We start from the raw sequence: 18424 nt of genomic DNA on the forward strand, positions 1-18424 counted from the left end.
GGTCTTTTCCAACCTTAACGATTCTATGATTCTATGAAATCCACCTCACAAGTCTAACACCTTCATCTGTCCCCAACATCCAACATTGCATTGTATGTTAATGCTAACCGTCCTCTTGTGTCAACTGCAGGGTGGTTTTTTGAGGTTGTTTTATTTTGTTCTTTTTTCTTTTTATTTCTTTCCAACTTGCAACTTTTGGACCATTTACTATTTCTTCCCTCCACCGTCATTTTTTCAATCCACCCTTAAAACCACAAGAATGTAACGTTCACATAGGTTGACCAATATGAAAAATTAACAGTGAAGTATTTGTTCATTCTTTTAGAAACTGTTATATGCTTTTGAATACCACATTAAATTAAAACTTCTAATGGTGCTTTGCATTTCCAACTTCTCATCTCAAAATCTTATTCCCCAGAGAAAGGAGGGATGCAGTCAGAAGTAAAACCTCAGACGTAAAGGAAGGCAAAATATATCACTCCATGTATGTCATTTCCAGTATATTAGCAGTGCCTCAGTAAATTAAGAGGTTTGCAAAGTTAAACGTTGAAGAAATACATAGCTATTATTCTTAGACTACTATTACACAGAATCACAGAATGGTAGGGGTTGGAAGGAACCTCTGGAGATCATCATGTCCAAGCCCCCTGCTTGAGCAGGAACACCTAGAGCAGGGGGCACAGGAATGCGTCCAGGTGGGTTTCGGATATCTCCAGGGAAGGAGACTCCACAACCTCTCTGGACAGCCTGTGCCACTGCTCTGTCACCTTCACAGGAAAGAAGTTTTTTCTCATGTTTAGCTGGAACTTCCTGTGTTCCAACTTGTGCCCATTGCCCCTTGTCCTGTCATTGGGCATTATTGAAAAGAGTCTAGTCCCATCATCCTGACACCCACGCCTTAGATATGTATAGGTATTGATGAAATCCCCCCTCAGTCTTCTCTTCTCCAGGCTGAACAAACCCAAGTCTCTCAGCCTTTCCTCATTACTGCAAGTCTGTCCTTTAGTTTAGCAACTGCACTCATCCAGAAAGGTAATACTTTGGTGATACTGATCACAACAGACTATGAGGAAAATCAAAAGCCTCCTGACTCTGTTAGAGCAAAGTATACAACAAAAATATACTTGCATGCATCTAATACACAGAATTGCACTTCTCTCCCTTAGCTAATTTGAACAGACTAGTGAATTGATAGTTTGTCTGTTCTGTAGTAAACAAGACTCTATCTCTACAGAATTTTAGATATTCAGCTAACAAATTCTGTATTAAAATATCCTGCTAAAAAACTAAGGAACCAGAGAGAATGAGACCAAGGACAAAGCTGTGTCCATGTAATGCTTTCAAGACATCTGATCCTGGTTACTTAATGTGAAAAGGCTCGGGTAGAAACAATATTCAAGCACAGAAAAATCCTATTGTAACACTCACATGCTTTCGACACAGAATATCTGAAGTGAAATAAAATTATATGTGAGTTCTAAGAGCATCTCTCAACTACTAAATTTTATTTTCAAAAAATAATCTGCAGGCCCTTGATGCAGAGATTGTTGTACACATATTTAATAAATGACATCTCACTTAATACTCAAATTGCTGCAGCCTCTAGGGATCTCGAACATATATTATATTACAATAGTTCTATAAGTAATTCTTAAATAACCAAGAAGTGTGTTTTACTAGTAAGCCATATTTTAAAAGTCAGTCTGGAATAGCCAAAGCTAACTACAAGAGTGAATCCAAGTTTATTCAAGAACCTGATATATCAGTGTAGTATCAGTTCTTGTCCTCACAGACTTAAAAAAGCATTCTTTTTTTCTTTTTTAATGATGTAGCCTATCTGGCATGCAAGTTTCAAGACTTCCTTTTTATCTGAGTATTTGTGAAGTACTACTGACATAAAAGAAATATGCAAAATATGTAAATAAATAATATACACTGGTAGAAAGAACTTCACGCAAATTTACAGAGCAAGCAATGATATCAGTTACAATCCAATATCTGAAATTACATACAATATAGAATAAATCACAGAACAGTGACAAGCTGTGCAATAGTGTGAGCTTTAAACATCTTTAAATCAAGCCCTTACTCAAATGATCTCATCTGGACATCCAATAAAAGGATTTTCTTCAATTACATTCACATAACATGGTTAAAAACCCAGTCTGCATCTTAGGATGCATCACCAATGCACAGTAATTGACATTAGATAGCTGTGTAACAGCACAGAGGAACACTACAGGTATATTACATAGGCATAAATGGAACTAACACAGTTAAAACATACTTTTTTTTCCCTGCAAAGGAAGCTCCTTGAAAGTATGGAAGCTGAATTTCCATTTCTGATTCCACTGAAGGGACAAGAAAAGGAAATGAATTTCCAAAGGCTCCTGAACAGCTATAAAAAGCTAATGCATAGGAGAAGTAAAAATGCTATTCACCAATTGTAGGAAAACAACTAGCCAACAGCGTAAACAGACAATAGATGTTTGTAAGCCTTCCCTCAACCTACAGGTAATGTACCAGAATCTATGGTAAAGCCACACAGTGGGATATTGCTTCCTTGCACTGATCTATAAAATGCCAGTATTCCTAAAGAAACGGGGCAGATAGATTAGTGGAACAAGCTATAAAATTTCTTATAGGCACTTTTTGTCCGAGAGAAGGCCCCATGCAAAGGCAAACCAGACTTTTCTACCTAACAGATCAAAAAAAAAAATGCAGCAGAAGGCAGACCCCAGCCTAACAAAATCTACTTTCTACAAGGGAATTACTGGCTTGGTAGCTTAGTGGAGACCAGTGGATATTGTTTACCTTGACAATCAGTAAGGCACACAGAGCTTTGCTTCACTTACTAAACTGTCTTTACCCCAACCCACAATTTTTTCTCACTTCTGCCCTTCTCATTCTCTCCCTCATCCTGCCTGGGGGCAGTGAGCAAGCATCTGCATGGGGGCTTAGCTGCTGGACCTGGTTAGCCCACCACAATCACCTTCAGTGATGTCTTCCAGTGACTTCCTCTGTACCACATTAAAGCAGTATGTACTCCAGATATATAAGCGTGGACAACAGGCTACTTGCAAGTTCCCTGGCTGCAAAATGAAAGAAATACAGGGGAGGAGGGGGGAAAAAAAAAGTCGTCTTGAAAGAATCAACATTAACATCATGACCAAAAATGATAAAGTTTACAAGCAGTTATACATGGAAAACACATTCTTCCTAGAGCTATACTAAGAAAGATGGAATGGGGGAAATAAAAGTATTTCCTTGAGTTGCCCTAGAAACCATTCAGAAAAACAAGGCAAAGTGGAAGAGATGCCTCGTCATCTGTCAGATTTTAAAAAAATGGAAATAAACGAAACCCAAACAACACCACACCAAAACCAAAACACCACACACAAACAACAGATGAGAAAACAAATATAATTATGAATATTGACCTGATACTGAAATCAAAAGATTCCAGGAGATGTCAAGTCATAGCAGTTCCAAACAAAAAAGTTCCAAGAGAGTGAGTACTTGATATTTAGTAGAAATTCTGTAAGAAAACTCTCCATCTAGTTACATTCCAGAGGTTGACTTTTTCACCTAACACCAAAATTAATCTGCATAAGATATATATTTGATCAACAAATTCTGTATCGAGGCACATAAACCCCAAGGGAAAAAAAAGTTTGAAGAGTAAACAACACCACTAAGAAAGACTTCAGTATAACTTGCCACATTACAGTCAACAGAAGATATTACTGTCAGTCCCAAAGGAAGTATGCCTTTGTCGATTCACAAAGGGCTAGACTTACACAAGTAACTGAAAAGTATTTTCAATACAAAAATAGCTGAAAAGAGCTGAAAAGCCATTTCCAGTATTTAGCCAGCACAATTCAAATCAAACGCAAAGATGAAAAGTCAGGCATGGAAGAAAATGACAGCAAAGCAATCTGTTGGCCTTATTTCTTTATGTTTCATTGTTTTTAAAGATGAGCTAAGTTTATTTTTTAATGCTTTATTCCCTTGCAGTCATTAAGAAAGCAGTGTGCTCCAGCATTTTGGTTAACGGTGAGGAGTTGAAGGGAAAGAAGAACTGCTGAAAATCTTGGGAGTACTTTTTCCTACCTCTTCCCCCTCAACCCCTTTTTTTTCCAAACTTTTCTTTTTTATATCAGTTGTAATAGGAGCCATAATTAAATTCTGAAGCCTTATCAAATACCCAATTGTTCTATACAGGTTAATAAATAAAAGTCATTAAAATAAGTGGAATCTAAAGTTCTCCTGAAAGAAGACAAGACATTAATAAAGTAGGAGCAGATTTACAAATCAACCAGACATCACCAGAAGTAATACGATCACTTCAAAAACAAGAAGCCAATCATTTAGTATCCAAGAAAAAGAGAAATATCCCACAAACAGCATATGCTTCTGTGAACATGATTAAGTGAATGGAAGGCAATTGAGGTTTGGGCCACTGTATACAGCCTCACGTCACCAACTCTCAAAATCCAATCAGTGGACAACAGGTGGTGCAAAAGGCTCCCAAATGTGATCATATCCATTCAGTCTTTTTAAGAGTGTAACTTTTCATTTTTCCAAATGAAGCTCGATACAAGTGCACTGCAGTACTAACACAAATTGAGGGCCTGACAACAGTATATTCCCTAAGAACATGGGGCACTAATGCCTTGGCCAAAGACCGGTTTTCCTTCTGCATTATTACCAAAAGAAAAAAATTCCACCTTCTTTCTACTGTGCGGGCACAAGCATTTACTTATAGTAAACTGCGAGAAATTGATTGGAAACTAGCTTGGCAAAATACTATCATCTGGATCAGTTCACATTTTGTTCACCATATATATGAACGATTTTGCTGGGATAAATGAGAGTCCATGGACAGGATTACTTTTCTAAGTGGGATTAATTTCACCATTAATAAAATGGAGTAAAAGATTAATTTATCTTAAAGAATTGCTAAGACTCAATACTTGTCAACTCTGGATAAGGCTCAGTGAGGGATTTTTAAGGAGAGGGATTACAAGCATTTGGTATATTTGGTTTACTTCTCTATTCTTTTTATAAAAACAACTTCCTAATTTTGCCCTTGTTAAGCGATGTGTTAAACTTTTCTACTGAATGGGATGCTTGAAGATACCTGCATAATCATTAAGCAAATCATTTTCCCTGTTTAGCTAGTCTGCTTTCTATTAACAGCCTTTACGCCTCATTTGTATAACATCAGTCTCTACATTCTTTGCTAGAAGCTATACTTTATGATATGGTTTTGATTTATATAATGTGGCTAAGCCTCATGTTCAACTTTTCTAGTTAGCTAACATATGCAAATCACTAAACGTTCATCTCTCTGTTAAGTAAAAATGCCTAGCATGGCCTTCACACTCACCTAGCTACTACTCACATGAATCAAAGAAGCTGACATGTAAAATGGGAAAATATATCTTGACTTACCCTCTCCTCAAAATAATTTATTGTAATGGGCAAATCCTTCCCTCCTTTCACTACGGTTTTTTCCTGCTTGCTATTCAGTGGAGGCAGTATCTTTGCTTGTCAGTTAGGACAAGCTAGCAAATACCACTGAGAAGATACTCGGCCTGACAAAGCAACACTTGCAAGAAAGGAGACAACACTTAGGTAGATAAAGGAGTGTCAAGACTCCTTTATTGAAAAGCAGAAGTCCCATCTCCCACCCTTACCTATCCCACCTGTGCAATCCAGACGGTCCCTTATGGTGGCACTCCGGAGGTCCCTTGCCGAGTTAATCCAATTTGTTCAGGCTGCAGAAAACTCATATCTCAAAAAGAACAGTAGTTTTCCATTAGGTTAGCCAGTTAAATTTGTTTTGCACAGAGTGAAAACTGGCAGGACGGAAGAGTACTAAAGAAACAAAGAGTCTAAAAAATTTGACAGTAGAGGTAAAAAATTGCCAGCCTTGCTCACCATTCACCTACTGGAGCAGAAGTCTGCAGAGCTCGGTGCTGAACCAGATCACACAGCTGATGCAGCTGGAAAGGATCCCTTCTTTCTCACACGTTACGTTTCAGTTGTTTCGGTTCCCTGCCCGCACAACCACACAACAGATTATGCCAGCACAGTGCAGCATAGGAGCAAACAAGCAGCAGTGATGATAGAGACATGCCCAAAATTCCACAGGGCATAAGATTAAACCTGGAGAGAGTCCTGTTGGGGTCTAAAGCAGTGACCAGTTATAGCAAACTGCACAGTACACCAGAAGAAAATTATCTCTGAATAACACAGCTTGACATGTAGTGAATGCAGGAAGATAAAATCCCCAAAGCGCTGCACGTATTTTTCTAACAGACAAGTCAGCTAGGTACAGGGAAAGCCTGTTCAAACTAAGCATTAGTGTAAACATGCCTTTCCTGTCATGTCTTCATCTATAGTTCTATAAAAATTTATAATTGTGTGCTGTATTTTGGACACTTGAAATACTTTTACTTACTACTGAATTTTACTTTAGGCTATCTTAAGTTAAGAGTAATTTCAAGGTTAGTTAACAAAAGATATTTCTCACACCTCTTTATGTACTTTCTCCAGAGTATCCAAAGATTCAAAGGATAGCCCACATCACCCTCACAAAATGCACAGGAACAGTCCAAGAGCTGGTATCTTTCCACTTGCCACCATCAGATACTTTCCACCATCAGGAAAGTCTCCTCAGCGTTACCCACTGGAAGACCTCTCTGGCACGCACAAGAATTGTAGGAGGCACACACAATCCTGTGGAGGCAAAAAATAGTGGATAGCGTGTCTATACTAGTGTCTCTGCCTCGTTCAAGAGTGTGGCTTTCAAGCTATCTCCTGACAGTCCCTGATCACCATACTTTGGTTCACACTGCAGAGAAGGATCAAAGCACAAATGCTGAATTTATTTCAGACAAAACTAAACGAGATGTACTCCAAGAGTGCTCCTAACGCACTCCAACCATTAGAGTTCACTCCAAGGCTTTTCAGCTAGCGTGAAGCAAAACATCAGAAACAGTGTGGATGCAAAGCCCCCAGTACTGAGTGGTTTGCTCTACAAATCCGCTTCTCTTAGGCTGCACTACTTGCTAACATAGACTTTACTTAAATTGAATTAAATCACAAAAGGTTAAGTTAACTTACTGAATTACAGTCAATAGACTTATGTAGGTACAGCACAAAAGCAAAGACTTTTTTTTAATTATCTACTTATCATTGCAGAATTGAGAGAGGACCTAATTACCCAAATGTAAAGAATTTCTGCATCTGCATGTTTTTCCCTGCAACAGCTGCTAGTTAGAATGTCAGCATCTAGGGGGTTAAGTTTAAATTTATGCTTTCAATGATTTATAATATATATTTTGCTATTGCCTCAAATGGCTCCAGGCTGATGTTTTCACAATATCTTAAACATAGAGGAAGCTCTTGAATGTGCTCTAATTGTTAGATACTTTCTAGATGCTAATAAGATCTCAACCATTCATTTTAAAGTGTTTGTCTGCATATTTTTCATATGCACAGCTGAATTTACTTTCTAGAGGCTGAAGTACAGGTAGAACATTTGTAGCCGGTGTTTGTTCGGTGCAGAGAAAGCATACTAGGAATAATCTAAATATGAAGATTTGCTAAAATTATTGGGGAGTGTACCAGAAGCTGCTACTATTCTGGTAAGAAATACTGAAAATGATTACTCTTTCACATCTAAAGTCTCCCTTATGATTTGATAAGTCCTTACAGCATCTTACACATAACAATCACCAAATATAAGACACACTATCAAGGAATTAAGAGATTTTTCTAACATTAAGGATAATCCATTATGTCCCAGTTTAACACTATACAGAAATTTGCCTCAGATGCCTTTTCCAGAAAGATGTTCTGTTCATTGAAGCACTCAAAAAAAGTCTACTTGAACCCTTTTCTGACAAAACAATGGTGAAATGACAACTAGTACTTTCACTAATTCTCTTTGATCAGCTGCCTAGCCAAAGAGAAAAGTCACGTACTGAAGCCATTGTGCACAAACTACAGCTATATCCTTTGGAATAAAGAAATAGGAACAGGCAGGTGAGCATCCTTGAAGCTTAACAATCACAGGAAATTCATCAGCGGCTGCTTTTTTCAGCAGTTGCTTTTAACATGAACTTTAGAGTTTCCATTTTGATCTTTGATCCTCAGAAAAAAAGCCTAAGTCTAAGTCAGATAAGAAGGTCCTGCACATTGGAGACACTAGTAATAGTTTTAATTCTTACCCCACTGGAATTTAACTGGCAAGATCAGACCTTAAGGTTTTACAGCTTACCTCCCTACTGTGGGACAAAGCGTGTTCCTAAAATCACACGTCAGAAGAGCATTATATTCTGGAGCAGTTTAAATGTACCCAACTTGAACCATATACATCTTACTAATGTGACCATTCCCAACTTCTTGAAGCTCTGTGCCTTGCCTTCTGTCCAAAGAATTATGCCATACAGCGCTACCCAGTAGTCACATTTACCTGGAAAAGGTATGAGATTTCTCTCAAAATCTCAACAGCCTCTTAAGTCTCCTGGTTTATTCTACATACATTTTACTGGTCTCTTAATTTTGCTAAATAAATGCCAAAACAAACGTCTGCATGTCCAGAATGGTTTCGAATCCCTCGCAATCAGAGGCTGGAAGAAAATCTGCCCACCCCCCACCCCCTCAAGACTTTTCAGTCTGTACAACTGAAGCAGTCATTAAAAAAGAGTACCATCAAGTATATTTTACAATAACTAGAAGTACTTTTGTTTAGATTTAGCTAAAGCTAGCAGGTGGGGAGTTATACCTCATTGATCTACTATATACATCTATCAAGGCAAAGGAACATCATTAGAGTGACTCTCTGAGAAGGAATTCTTTCAGGACATCATAGTGACAATAGGAGAAAAACCTGGAGATTATTAAAACATTCCCCCAAAAAACTCTGCTTTATATACCATTTGTCCTAAAATAGTCTCTCAATTTTCTTAAGGTATTAAATCAGAGCATAACAGCGCTGCTGAAGTTTTAATCAGAGGGAGTTACACACACGAGCATCTGTTGTGACTTTTTCCCCAGCATCTCTGGGGTTTTCTGAGTATTATCTACAGAAACAATTTGTTCCTGCGCTCTCTTTCAAAGATATGTTTCACAACATTTATCCTCAGTATGCTTAATTTACAGCTTATTTTTCCAATTAAGCTGATTTTGAGGATCCTTGATTTGCTGTAGGCTTATTTGATGTCTCCCCTTGAGTATTCAGACAACAAAAAAAAATGAAGCCAAAAAGAGAGGAAATGAGAAGTACCTATTCCCTTTAATTTTTTTTTTGGGGGGGGGGGGGGGGGGGGGGGTGTTCTGATTTTTCTGGAAACAACAGGCATTTTTCTCACCAGATATGTACCTACTTTTAGCCACTTTCACCTGATTTTTTTCTGAGATGAAGATTCTGACAGGGAGTACATAGTAAGCCTTTCACTTCTCACCACACTGCTATGGCACTACTCCACAGCATATGAAAGAACCACATCAGTGGGAAACTACCCAGTATCTGTTCAAATTCCTGGAAATTTCACTCTTCCAGAAACATACACCAACACTCAAACTTTCCTAAGACAAGATTTGCAAGTACCTAGGTGAAAGGATACATACCAGCCTGACACCAATGTCTTCCCTTTTACAGTCTGCTCTGTCTTCATAATCCCAAGAAAATTGTTTTGGCAAGGGGTGAGATAGCAGAGTGGAAGCATATTGGTTTGCCAAATTCCTAACTAGCACCACATTCAGTGTCTCTTCAAAAATTACTGGATGAAGGCTTTACAGACTCCACCTCAGGCCTTGCTATCAATCCTTCCCCAAATGGCCTATCCCAGGGCATTAAAAGCAGCTTGCCAAGAGAAAAGGGGGCACTTGTTTTTTTAATGGTAATCTCTGCCTATTCTGTCATTTGCAGAGATCCTAGGAACCTTCCCCTTCCGAGTCAGACCTGGGACACTTCACTGCAATTCATTCTAATTCCTGAAGAATGCGTAATGTTCTTCATCTGTACAGCCTCCCATAAAATGATTCTGAGTAACAACTCACCTCCTGGAATTCAGTATGAATTTAAATCCCTCACAGCATATACTAAAAAAAACAAACAACAACAAAACAAACTCCAAAAACCCAAAAAAAACCCAAACACCAGCAAAAACCAAACAAACAAAACCACATCAAATACTTAAATTTCTACTTCCCACTTTAAGGTCTCAAAAGTCACATACAAAGAAAGATTTTTCAAATGAAAAATATTCCACATAGATTTTAAATTCCCTACAGTATGCAGTACAATAAAGAAAAGTAAGATTTTCATAACCACACAGTAAGTACTCAAAAGCCCAAAATATATTATAGTTCAAAGCCCACATGCATTCTGGTTCCTTACTCTACTACAGAAGTGATATAATGTAATTAGAAAAGGAAAAAGTATATCTGAGAAATATGTATTTCTACAGTTGCAGTCCTAAATATGTATGCAATACTTAATATGTTACTATATTGGTCTACTAATACAATTTGTATGTTGAATGCATAATGAAGTGTCATATTGAGTATAAAACTATTAAAGATTACTGTTCCAGGTAACTCACGTGCACATGGAGCTAAATTAACACTGAGCCAGTTCTTTCAGGTCTTGGTATATATCAAAAAAAACCACTTCACTGCTCAAAAATATACAGCTATTCACTAAATCACTGAAGTCAGCTAGTGGAAGTTTTGCTATTTATATCATAATACAAGGAAAAGAATGCATTTTATTCCTTACAAAATACCATTAATATCATTTACCCACCTTGTCATAATAGCATAGAGCCCTGTTTTGCAGGATTTTGCAAAATATACATAGAAGGTTACTCTTCAGGGCTTATGCTAATTTCTTTGCACTTGACCAGTAAGTTAGGCATAAAATAAGCCTCAGTATATTAGTATAAGAACAAAAGTAGTAAACAAAACATCACACACAAGTCTTACTTGCAGAATGAGATTTTCTAAGATGCTTGCCTAATTAAGCCTATTTTCCCAAGCACATTTTTATGCACTTACTGTTCCTTGTAAACTTCAACATAGTTTTCTCAATTATTTTGTGATTAAAAAAATAAAAAACCTAAAAGGCTATGCTACTTTTTTATTAATTAAAAACATCCTACATAGAAAAGGCTGCTACCCGATCATTTCCTATATGGTTGTTTATTACATTCCTATTCTCCAAGAAAAGCTTTTTCAGGCATTCTGCTAAACTTTCAAGAAGAATTCTGTCATACATAAGACTAACAATACAAGATCATTTCAGTACAAGACGTAAAGAATTGCATAATGCATCTACACACAGGAACAGAATGTAAATTATTTATTTTATTTAATCAGAACTTTTAAGACTTTATAAATATTCTAACAAGACCTAAAATTTGTTCTCATTTTTAGTTGTCATGTCCTCCTGTTGCATCATATCAGTCTCACAAATTGCAGACAACAAAAATGATAGCTGCTTACCTCAAAAATAATATTTTTAAACCCTATCAGCCAAAAATAAATATCTTCTCACATATTCAAAAGAACTTTTTTTCAGTTTGAACATCTGAAAAAGCAAAGTGAAAATCTTAACTTTCACTTCACAAAGGCACTGCACAGGGAAGTTCTTTGCTTTTGAAGTGTTATAAATTTCAAGATAGACATTTTCAGAAAAGCTACGCATGAAATCCTAATATGATATAGAAGTACCCCTCAACAAAGACACTCTACGCTCTTACTTGAAAAAACAAGCAAACAGACAGACAGATATGGCTAAATCAGCATTAAAGGTGAGAAATTATGTGTCTGCTTATCAGGCTTTCATATGCTAGAGTCTCCAAAGCATGGACTGATAATCATGTATTCTGTTATTGTCCAGTCAACGAAGCCAGCAAACTAACTAAAGGTTATCCCAGAATTAAGTTAGCTCTCATAAAATCGCTAATTTTTAAGCTAAGTAGCACAGAAAGTTTTCCTGCAGTACTGGAAACAGGGAAAAATATAAACCCAGAAAAGTAAATGAAAGCATAATGTACTGGATAAGCTCTGTGCTGGTAAATATGAACTACAGACATGGAGCGCAAAGGCGAAGACTGAAGTCTGTCAACTGCACTTGGGTAAGTAAACTCCAAATCAAGAAATACTGATTAAGTAAGACTTCTCACCCCTGCTTTTTAAGAACACATAAACCTCCAAATTAATGGCCATTTCTTAAATAAGTAGGTACTAACTAAAACATCCATGTAGAGTTGGGAAATAATCTCTTGCTTTACATACTTTAACTTCAGTTTTCCCACTCCTTTCAGTTCAAAAGAAACAGTATTATAGCAAGCACATTAAATGGTAAGTAGAAGAGTCTGCTTTATCAGCGAGATTCCAGCCACCGATTTTTTTCCACAGTGAACATTAAAAAACAGGGGGAAAAAAAGTCCAGGACTTTCTTCCTCTAACTATAAAAGATAAAGGTGCCTATTCAGCACTGTTAAACTCTAAAACGGAAACTGGACAACTGTATAAATCACATTCACTAGACGTAAAAGCTTATCATCATAGCCATATCAAAAATCAGAGAGAAATGCTTTTGTGAAGACTTACGGCTACACATGGCAAAGAGGGAAATCTCCTAGTTTCTATGGATAAACTCAACATTATGACAGCCTTACAGTTGGGGAAAGACAAAAATCAATGTTGCTCAAAGTCCAGAATGTTTTACTCTTAATGGAAGTACAGCATTTCTCTACTTCTAAAATTCATTCACTGAACTAAGGTTTTGGAAGAAAACTGAGGCTCCCAGGAAAAGCTACTGAGTTGAATTTATGTTTTGAAGATGAGTGCCCAATAAGATGTAGTTTTTGAGACAAAGGCAGATCACAAACAAAAAGCTAACCAACTTCAATGCAGGCAATTGGGGCAATTAGACAGTAAGTCCTAGCAAACTTAATGTCAGTCCTTACCACCCCACCCACACCTCTATAAGAAAGTTTACCGTAACTTCCAATGCACGTCCAAAATGTAAATAGCATTACCACCAAGAAAAGATCCTGCAACTTGCGTGCTATTAATGGAGAGTCTTAGAGGAAAGTCATGAGAAGGTACTGCAAAGTAGGAGAGGGGCAAATGAATTTTCAGTCAGAAAACCGACAGTATATGTATTTCTAAAACAGTCTGACAAACACATTGTGACACCCCACCTATTTTGTTCACTATGTTTCTCAAACGTAATTTTTACATAACTTTTACATTGGTGAACCTGAGATCTGCCCAGGTAATCTCTTTGGACAATGATCTCAAGTAACGACACCCCTCACTATCAGAGAAAAATGCCTTCTTCAAAGTGATAAATTCAGACACTGTGTGTATGCGCTGTTATTTCAACAAACTAAATGGTCTCAGTCACTTAAAGACGCTAGCATAATCTTTCACACTGCAGTATTAAGAGGCCAAACAAGGTCTGAGGTTACACATTCAGAAACCTTTGTCTGCTTTTATTACGTAGACCCATGGCAACAACTATCATTCAAAATGTTTTGATCTTTATTCTTCCTTTGTTCCTCCAAGTAAAGCACCTGAAGGAGAAATCATTAGTGAAGGGTTGTATTTTGCCAAAACCTCTTACTCCCTTTAATTGTACAAATGTTTCATAAAGGTGAAAAGCTGTATCACCACTTTTTAAGCAATACTAAATAAAGTAAAACTATCCTGAAAAAGAAAGTTAGCCTGAGATTATTTTTTAAAAAACAAGCAAGAAACAATACGAAGAGAGGAGCAAAGATAGAAAATGCTGTCTGTGTCTGGTAATGACTTTCTCACAGACCTACCTCAAGTGAAGCTTTATTAGCCAAGTGCAAAGTTGACAAATTTTTATCAGGAATATTCTGAAAAAAACATGTAACAATACATTCATTTTTTGACCTGCTACACTAGATGCTTACTGGACAGAAAACAAGAAGAGAGGTAAATAAGAAGAAAATGGGGAAAAAGAGGAAAAAGGGCAAAATAAAAGAGCAACCAGAGAGAACCAGAGTCTCTTTTTTTCATAAGGCTAATGGGGCTGGCAACATCGCTTCGATCTCTCTGGCCGGTGCTGGTCAAGGATCCGCTTAGTCCCTCACATAACGAGAAAGGTCACAGATTATGTAACTTTTACCAATATCACCACCACTGGAGGATGACCTAATACTGATTCAACTCTGGGCACAGCAAACATTTTCTTCCCTTTTCTAGCCAACTTCAGTATTACGAAACTCTGTACTTACTAATCCAGGTTCAATATCCTGACACCAGTAGTAACTGATTAACAACCATACTGTTGGAGACAGCCCAAACCTGAAAGGCTTGCAAGGGGCAAGTCCATGTCAAGATTTGTGCTAATGTGCTAATTGTGCTAATGAAGCACCGGTGCATAACATGGCTGACAGAGCATGCATATAATCCAACCTTTACCATAAGTCTAGATGTTTTTCCTCTTTTCTACTTATTTACCTACTCCACTTTTCTCATTTCTCTGTCTATATTTCTTTTTTAAAAGAAGATATCTGGAACACGCAAATGACAAAGCTTTGGCCATTGTTAGCCCAACTCTTCTATCACATTCTCCATCACAACACTCTCCCAGTTAGCATCACAGTCCTTTCAAAATGTATTTTATCATAAGGGTAACCTCATGACAACATAACACTGAAACTCTATTTTTAGTTCACGTGCCAGAACTATGTATCAATGACAGAAGAAAGAAAACCTAGGTTTGGGATTTAAGCGAGCAGCATATTTAATCTGAACACTTCATTAACACTGGGGCTGAATATGGCACTTTCATGGTTGCATTATTTTTGTATGTTGCAAAGTGTCTTGAAATGATAAGCACAAAGACTAGAACTCAATTTTCTATCCACAAACTAGGGAGACTTCCTACTAGCATAAGACATAACCCTCTAGTTTACAACAAGTTTCACAGTTTTGTAATGTGCCACTGTTTGTATTTCCTCCTGTTTCAGTAAATAAGCTTAACTGTAAAACCTTCTGTGTAGAGACTGAAAAATAAACGTGAATGACATCTGCAAGTCAGCAGATGCTGTATACACTAAAGTACTCTTCCAGATTTCAGGAAGACAGTTCTTTCACATTGAGAAAATGTCCTAATTATGGACTCCATTCTTCTCATTGACTCTTACCTAGAAGACCTTCACAGTCTGGATATAAAAGAAGTTAACAAGTCATTTTTTAAAAAAAACAAGGTGCTGCATTCCACATAATTTTGCATTTGAACACAAGAAGTTACTTTGGCTAAACAGTAAGCAAACTTTCTGTTTCTCTAATCCATTGCACCTGCCTTAATTTGTCAGAAATGAAGAAATATATGCTTGTTTCTAGTCAGGAAACTAGAAATACACACACAAACACAAAGGTCTACTAAGCAAAACCAAATACAATAACTTAAAATTGAATGCAATGAAACTAAGCTACACAGCAAACATTATTCACTTTGTATTAATGTACTCTGAGGACATGTGCATCAATCTCGACAACAGACAAGACTAACAACAAGCCCAAATAATTTTTCATGTCCTCATTTAAAAATAAACATACAATTTCACTCCAAAATAATGCAAATGAGTTACTCCTAAGTAAATTTAAATTCCATCTGAATACTACCATAAAGTGCAGTAACAGTACTTTCTAAACTGAGTACACCAGGTCTAATAGGAACATAAATCTGTCCGCCTGAGCTGATAAGCCCACAAGTATATACTCCCAACAAAACAAGCGTATTGCTATGATCTTAATTAGAAAAAGCTAAAGAAGTCATGTTATGTTAATTATCTCATTTCTGATCACTGAGCTATTCTAAATGATTAAACCAAAAAATAGTTCTCCTACCCAACCTTTCCATTCCTACACTCATTCCTTCATACAACAGCCAAGAAGCAATTATTAGTTCATTTCTATGAGAAAAATTCAGAAGAGTGCATTTTTAAATCTTCTGTCTTCCAACAGCTGAAACAGCAGAAACAACTAGGGGGTCCAAACCCTCCAAAGTACACATATTCTTTTCCAGAGGTTAAAGGAAATGCCAGAGTGCAAAACTTTAGCCAAATATATGATATTAAGGTAACACATTTACATAAAATTTTATTTCATATCTACAAACATACAAAAAAAAGGGGGCTAGAAAAACTGTTAGAAACAAAGCTGTCCCCTTTCAAAATGGCAAAATAATTATTTCCAGAATTCTTCAGCCTGCAATTCAAAACAATGGCATTAAGGGGAAAAACTGCTCTATTTACTTATACCTTTTCATCTTCCTTTAAAAACAACCAAAAAAATTAAAAATCAGGACACATGCTCCTCTCAATGGAATTGCAAATGATGATACAAAGTTAAAAGTTTAATAGTGCTCAAACAGGATTTATGATATAAAATAAAAACCTATGTATTATGAAAAATTATCTGAATCTATCGTGGGACTTAATTATTTAAATTATTGTAACACCATATGTATTCACACAGCATTCTGGGAAGATTTACAGGTGAAAATTATTACAACTCACTGATAAGCTGAAAATAATAATCCAAGTTACAGAGCACGAAGCTGTAAAAATAGGCAAAGAGCATTCCGTTAGCAGACACCTTCTTCTTGCTTTAACTTGTACAATAACAGGTAATTCCACGCATGCCCTACCCTTCAGAAAGAAAAGCTACAAACTCCCCCAATCTGACTTTTGTGTCTGGCCAAACGTGCTCTGCCCTCATTAAGGATATGACTGCCTGACATTTGAAAGCAACGCCACGGATTTCCACTTCTATTACACCCTGCTTTTCCAGAGGTTTATCGTCAAAACAGCCTTGCAGAGAAAAGCTTCGCAGGAAGGGCTGAACTCCTGCCCCCGGCAGCCCCCGGCCCCGGGGGTTCAGCACCGGACACGGGAACAGCGCTCGCGGCGCCGGGGGCTTCCCCCGCCCGCCGGGCCCCGCCGCCGCGCTGCCCCGGCCCCGGGCCGACCCCGGGTTACGTATCGCTGGGTCTAATAAATAACTTTCGGGTTAACTCCAGGCCTCTCTCCAAGGAATGCATCATCCCCTTTCACTCCGGACACCCTCCGACTCCTAGGCGTGCTCACAACGCTGCTTTCCACGAACAGTCATGTCTTCCCAGGCTCTCCATAAAAGCTACTGAGCTTGACGCGCAAAATTGTCACTAAAACCTCTCGCATCTTCCCTCAACAAGAACATTATTTACGCCCTTACACACTTGACCCCGCCGGGGCTTCATTTCGGGGCATTCCTGCGCTTCCATCGGAGCGCCGCGCTCCACAGTACACCAGAACGACCGCAAAGGCTCCCCCAGAGGCCGAAGAAACCCCGACCGTGTGTAGCGGCTGTTGCTCCGGGAGCCCCCTGTGCAACCGCCGCACGCCGTGCGCCGGGGCTTTATTAAGGCTCATCCATGCGCTGTGAGCGGCAGCCCCGCACACGCCCGCCCCTCCCGCAACAGCAGCACACCGGCACCCCCCACACCCCCCCGAAAGTGAAGGCCAGGGAGGGGGAGGGGAAGGAGCGATCCGAAGGGGGCCTGCCGCGCTCGGAGGCACCCCCGGGGCCGGGAGCCCGGGCCGCTCTCGCCGGCCGCAGGCTCCCTTCTCAAACGCCTTCTCACTCACGGCTCCGCCGCGTTCGGAGGACGACCGGCAACCTCTCGACACCCCTACCCCCCCTTCCCCTCGGCAGACGCCCACCCCCGCGCCCCGTCCCCTCCGGACGAGCTATCCCCGGGTCAGTCCCCCAGGCTGCGGCGCCCAGCAGCCCGCCCGCCTGCGGCAGCGGCTGCCCGCGCCGCCCGGCCTCCCTCACACGCTCCCGGAGCACCGCCCCCGGGTCCCCGTCCCCGGGCCGAGGCCTCGGCGGCTGCCCGCACGGCGCAGCAGCGGCGCCACGGGAGCCGGCCGGCGGGGCAACCGGCGGGCCGGCCTGACAACGCGCGCCGAGCAGCGGCCGTCCCCCGCCTCTCCCCCCAGCGCCCTGCCCGGCCGCGGCCCGTTACCTGTGAGGACCCCGACGCGGATTTGGTGGTCGTGGTTCGTTAGAATCATCCCCTCCGACGCCATGTTTCCCGGCGCAGCCACCGCACTGACGGGGGGTGGGCGGGAGCGCCTCTGGAGCGGCGCGAGCGCAAAGGAGGAGGGGGAGGAGCGGGGCGGGCCAGGGGGCGGGGACAACCCGACGATGGGCGGGGCCAGCGCCGGCCTGGGCGAGCAGGCGGAGGCGCGGCGCGAGCGCAAGGGTGGCGTGCTGCGTGCGGCACAGGCAGTACCGATCCACTGCCGAGAGCTCCGAGCCCGGCGCCGGTTGCCGCCGATCAGAGCCGGCGCGTGACGCCAGGCGCGTC

At 39.8% G+C, this 18424-nt stretch overlaps 1 protein-coding gene across 10 annotated transcripts in view; it reads right to left on the bottom strand.

Annotated features, from left to right (window-relative positions):
- Positions 1-18217, bottom strand: part of GPHN (gephyrin) — a 308628-nt gene extending 290411 nt beyond the window's left edge. For all 10 annotated transcript variants that reach the window (XM_075103174.1, XM_075103177.1, XM_075103175.1 and 7 more), the window contains exon 1: positions 18080-18217. In XM_075103174.1, coding sequence (XP_074959275.1) covers positions 18080-18143 — 64 coding nt within the window. In that variant the 5' untranslated portion in view covers positions 18144-18217. The remainder of the gene's footprint in view (positions 1-18079) is intronic.
- Between the last annotated feature and the right edge of the window lie 207 nt (positions 18218-18424).

Source organism: Phalacrocorax aristotelis, chromosome 9 (assembly GCF_949628215.1).
Source record: "Phalacrocorax aristotelis chromosome 9, bGulAri2.1, whole genome shotgun sequence".
NCBI classification, from domain to species: Eukaryota; Metazoa; Chordata; class Aves; order Suliformes; family Phalacrocoracidae; genus Phalacrocorax; species Phalacrocorax aristotelis.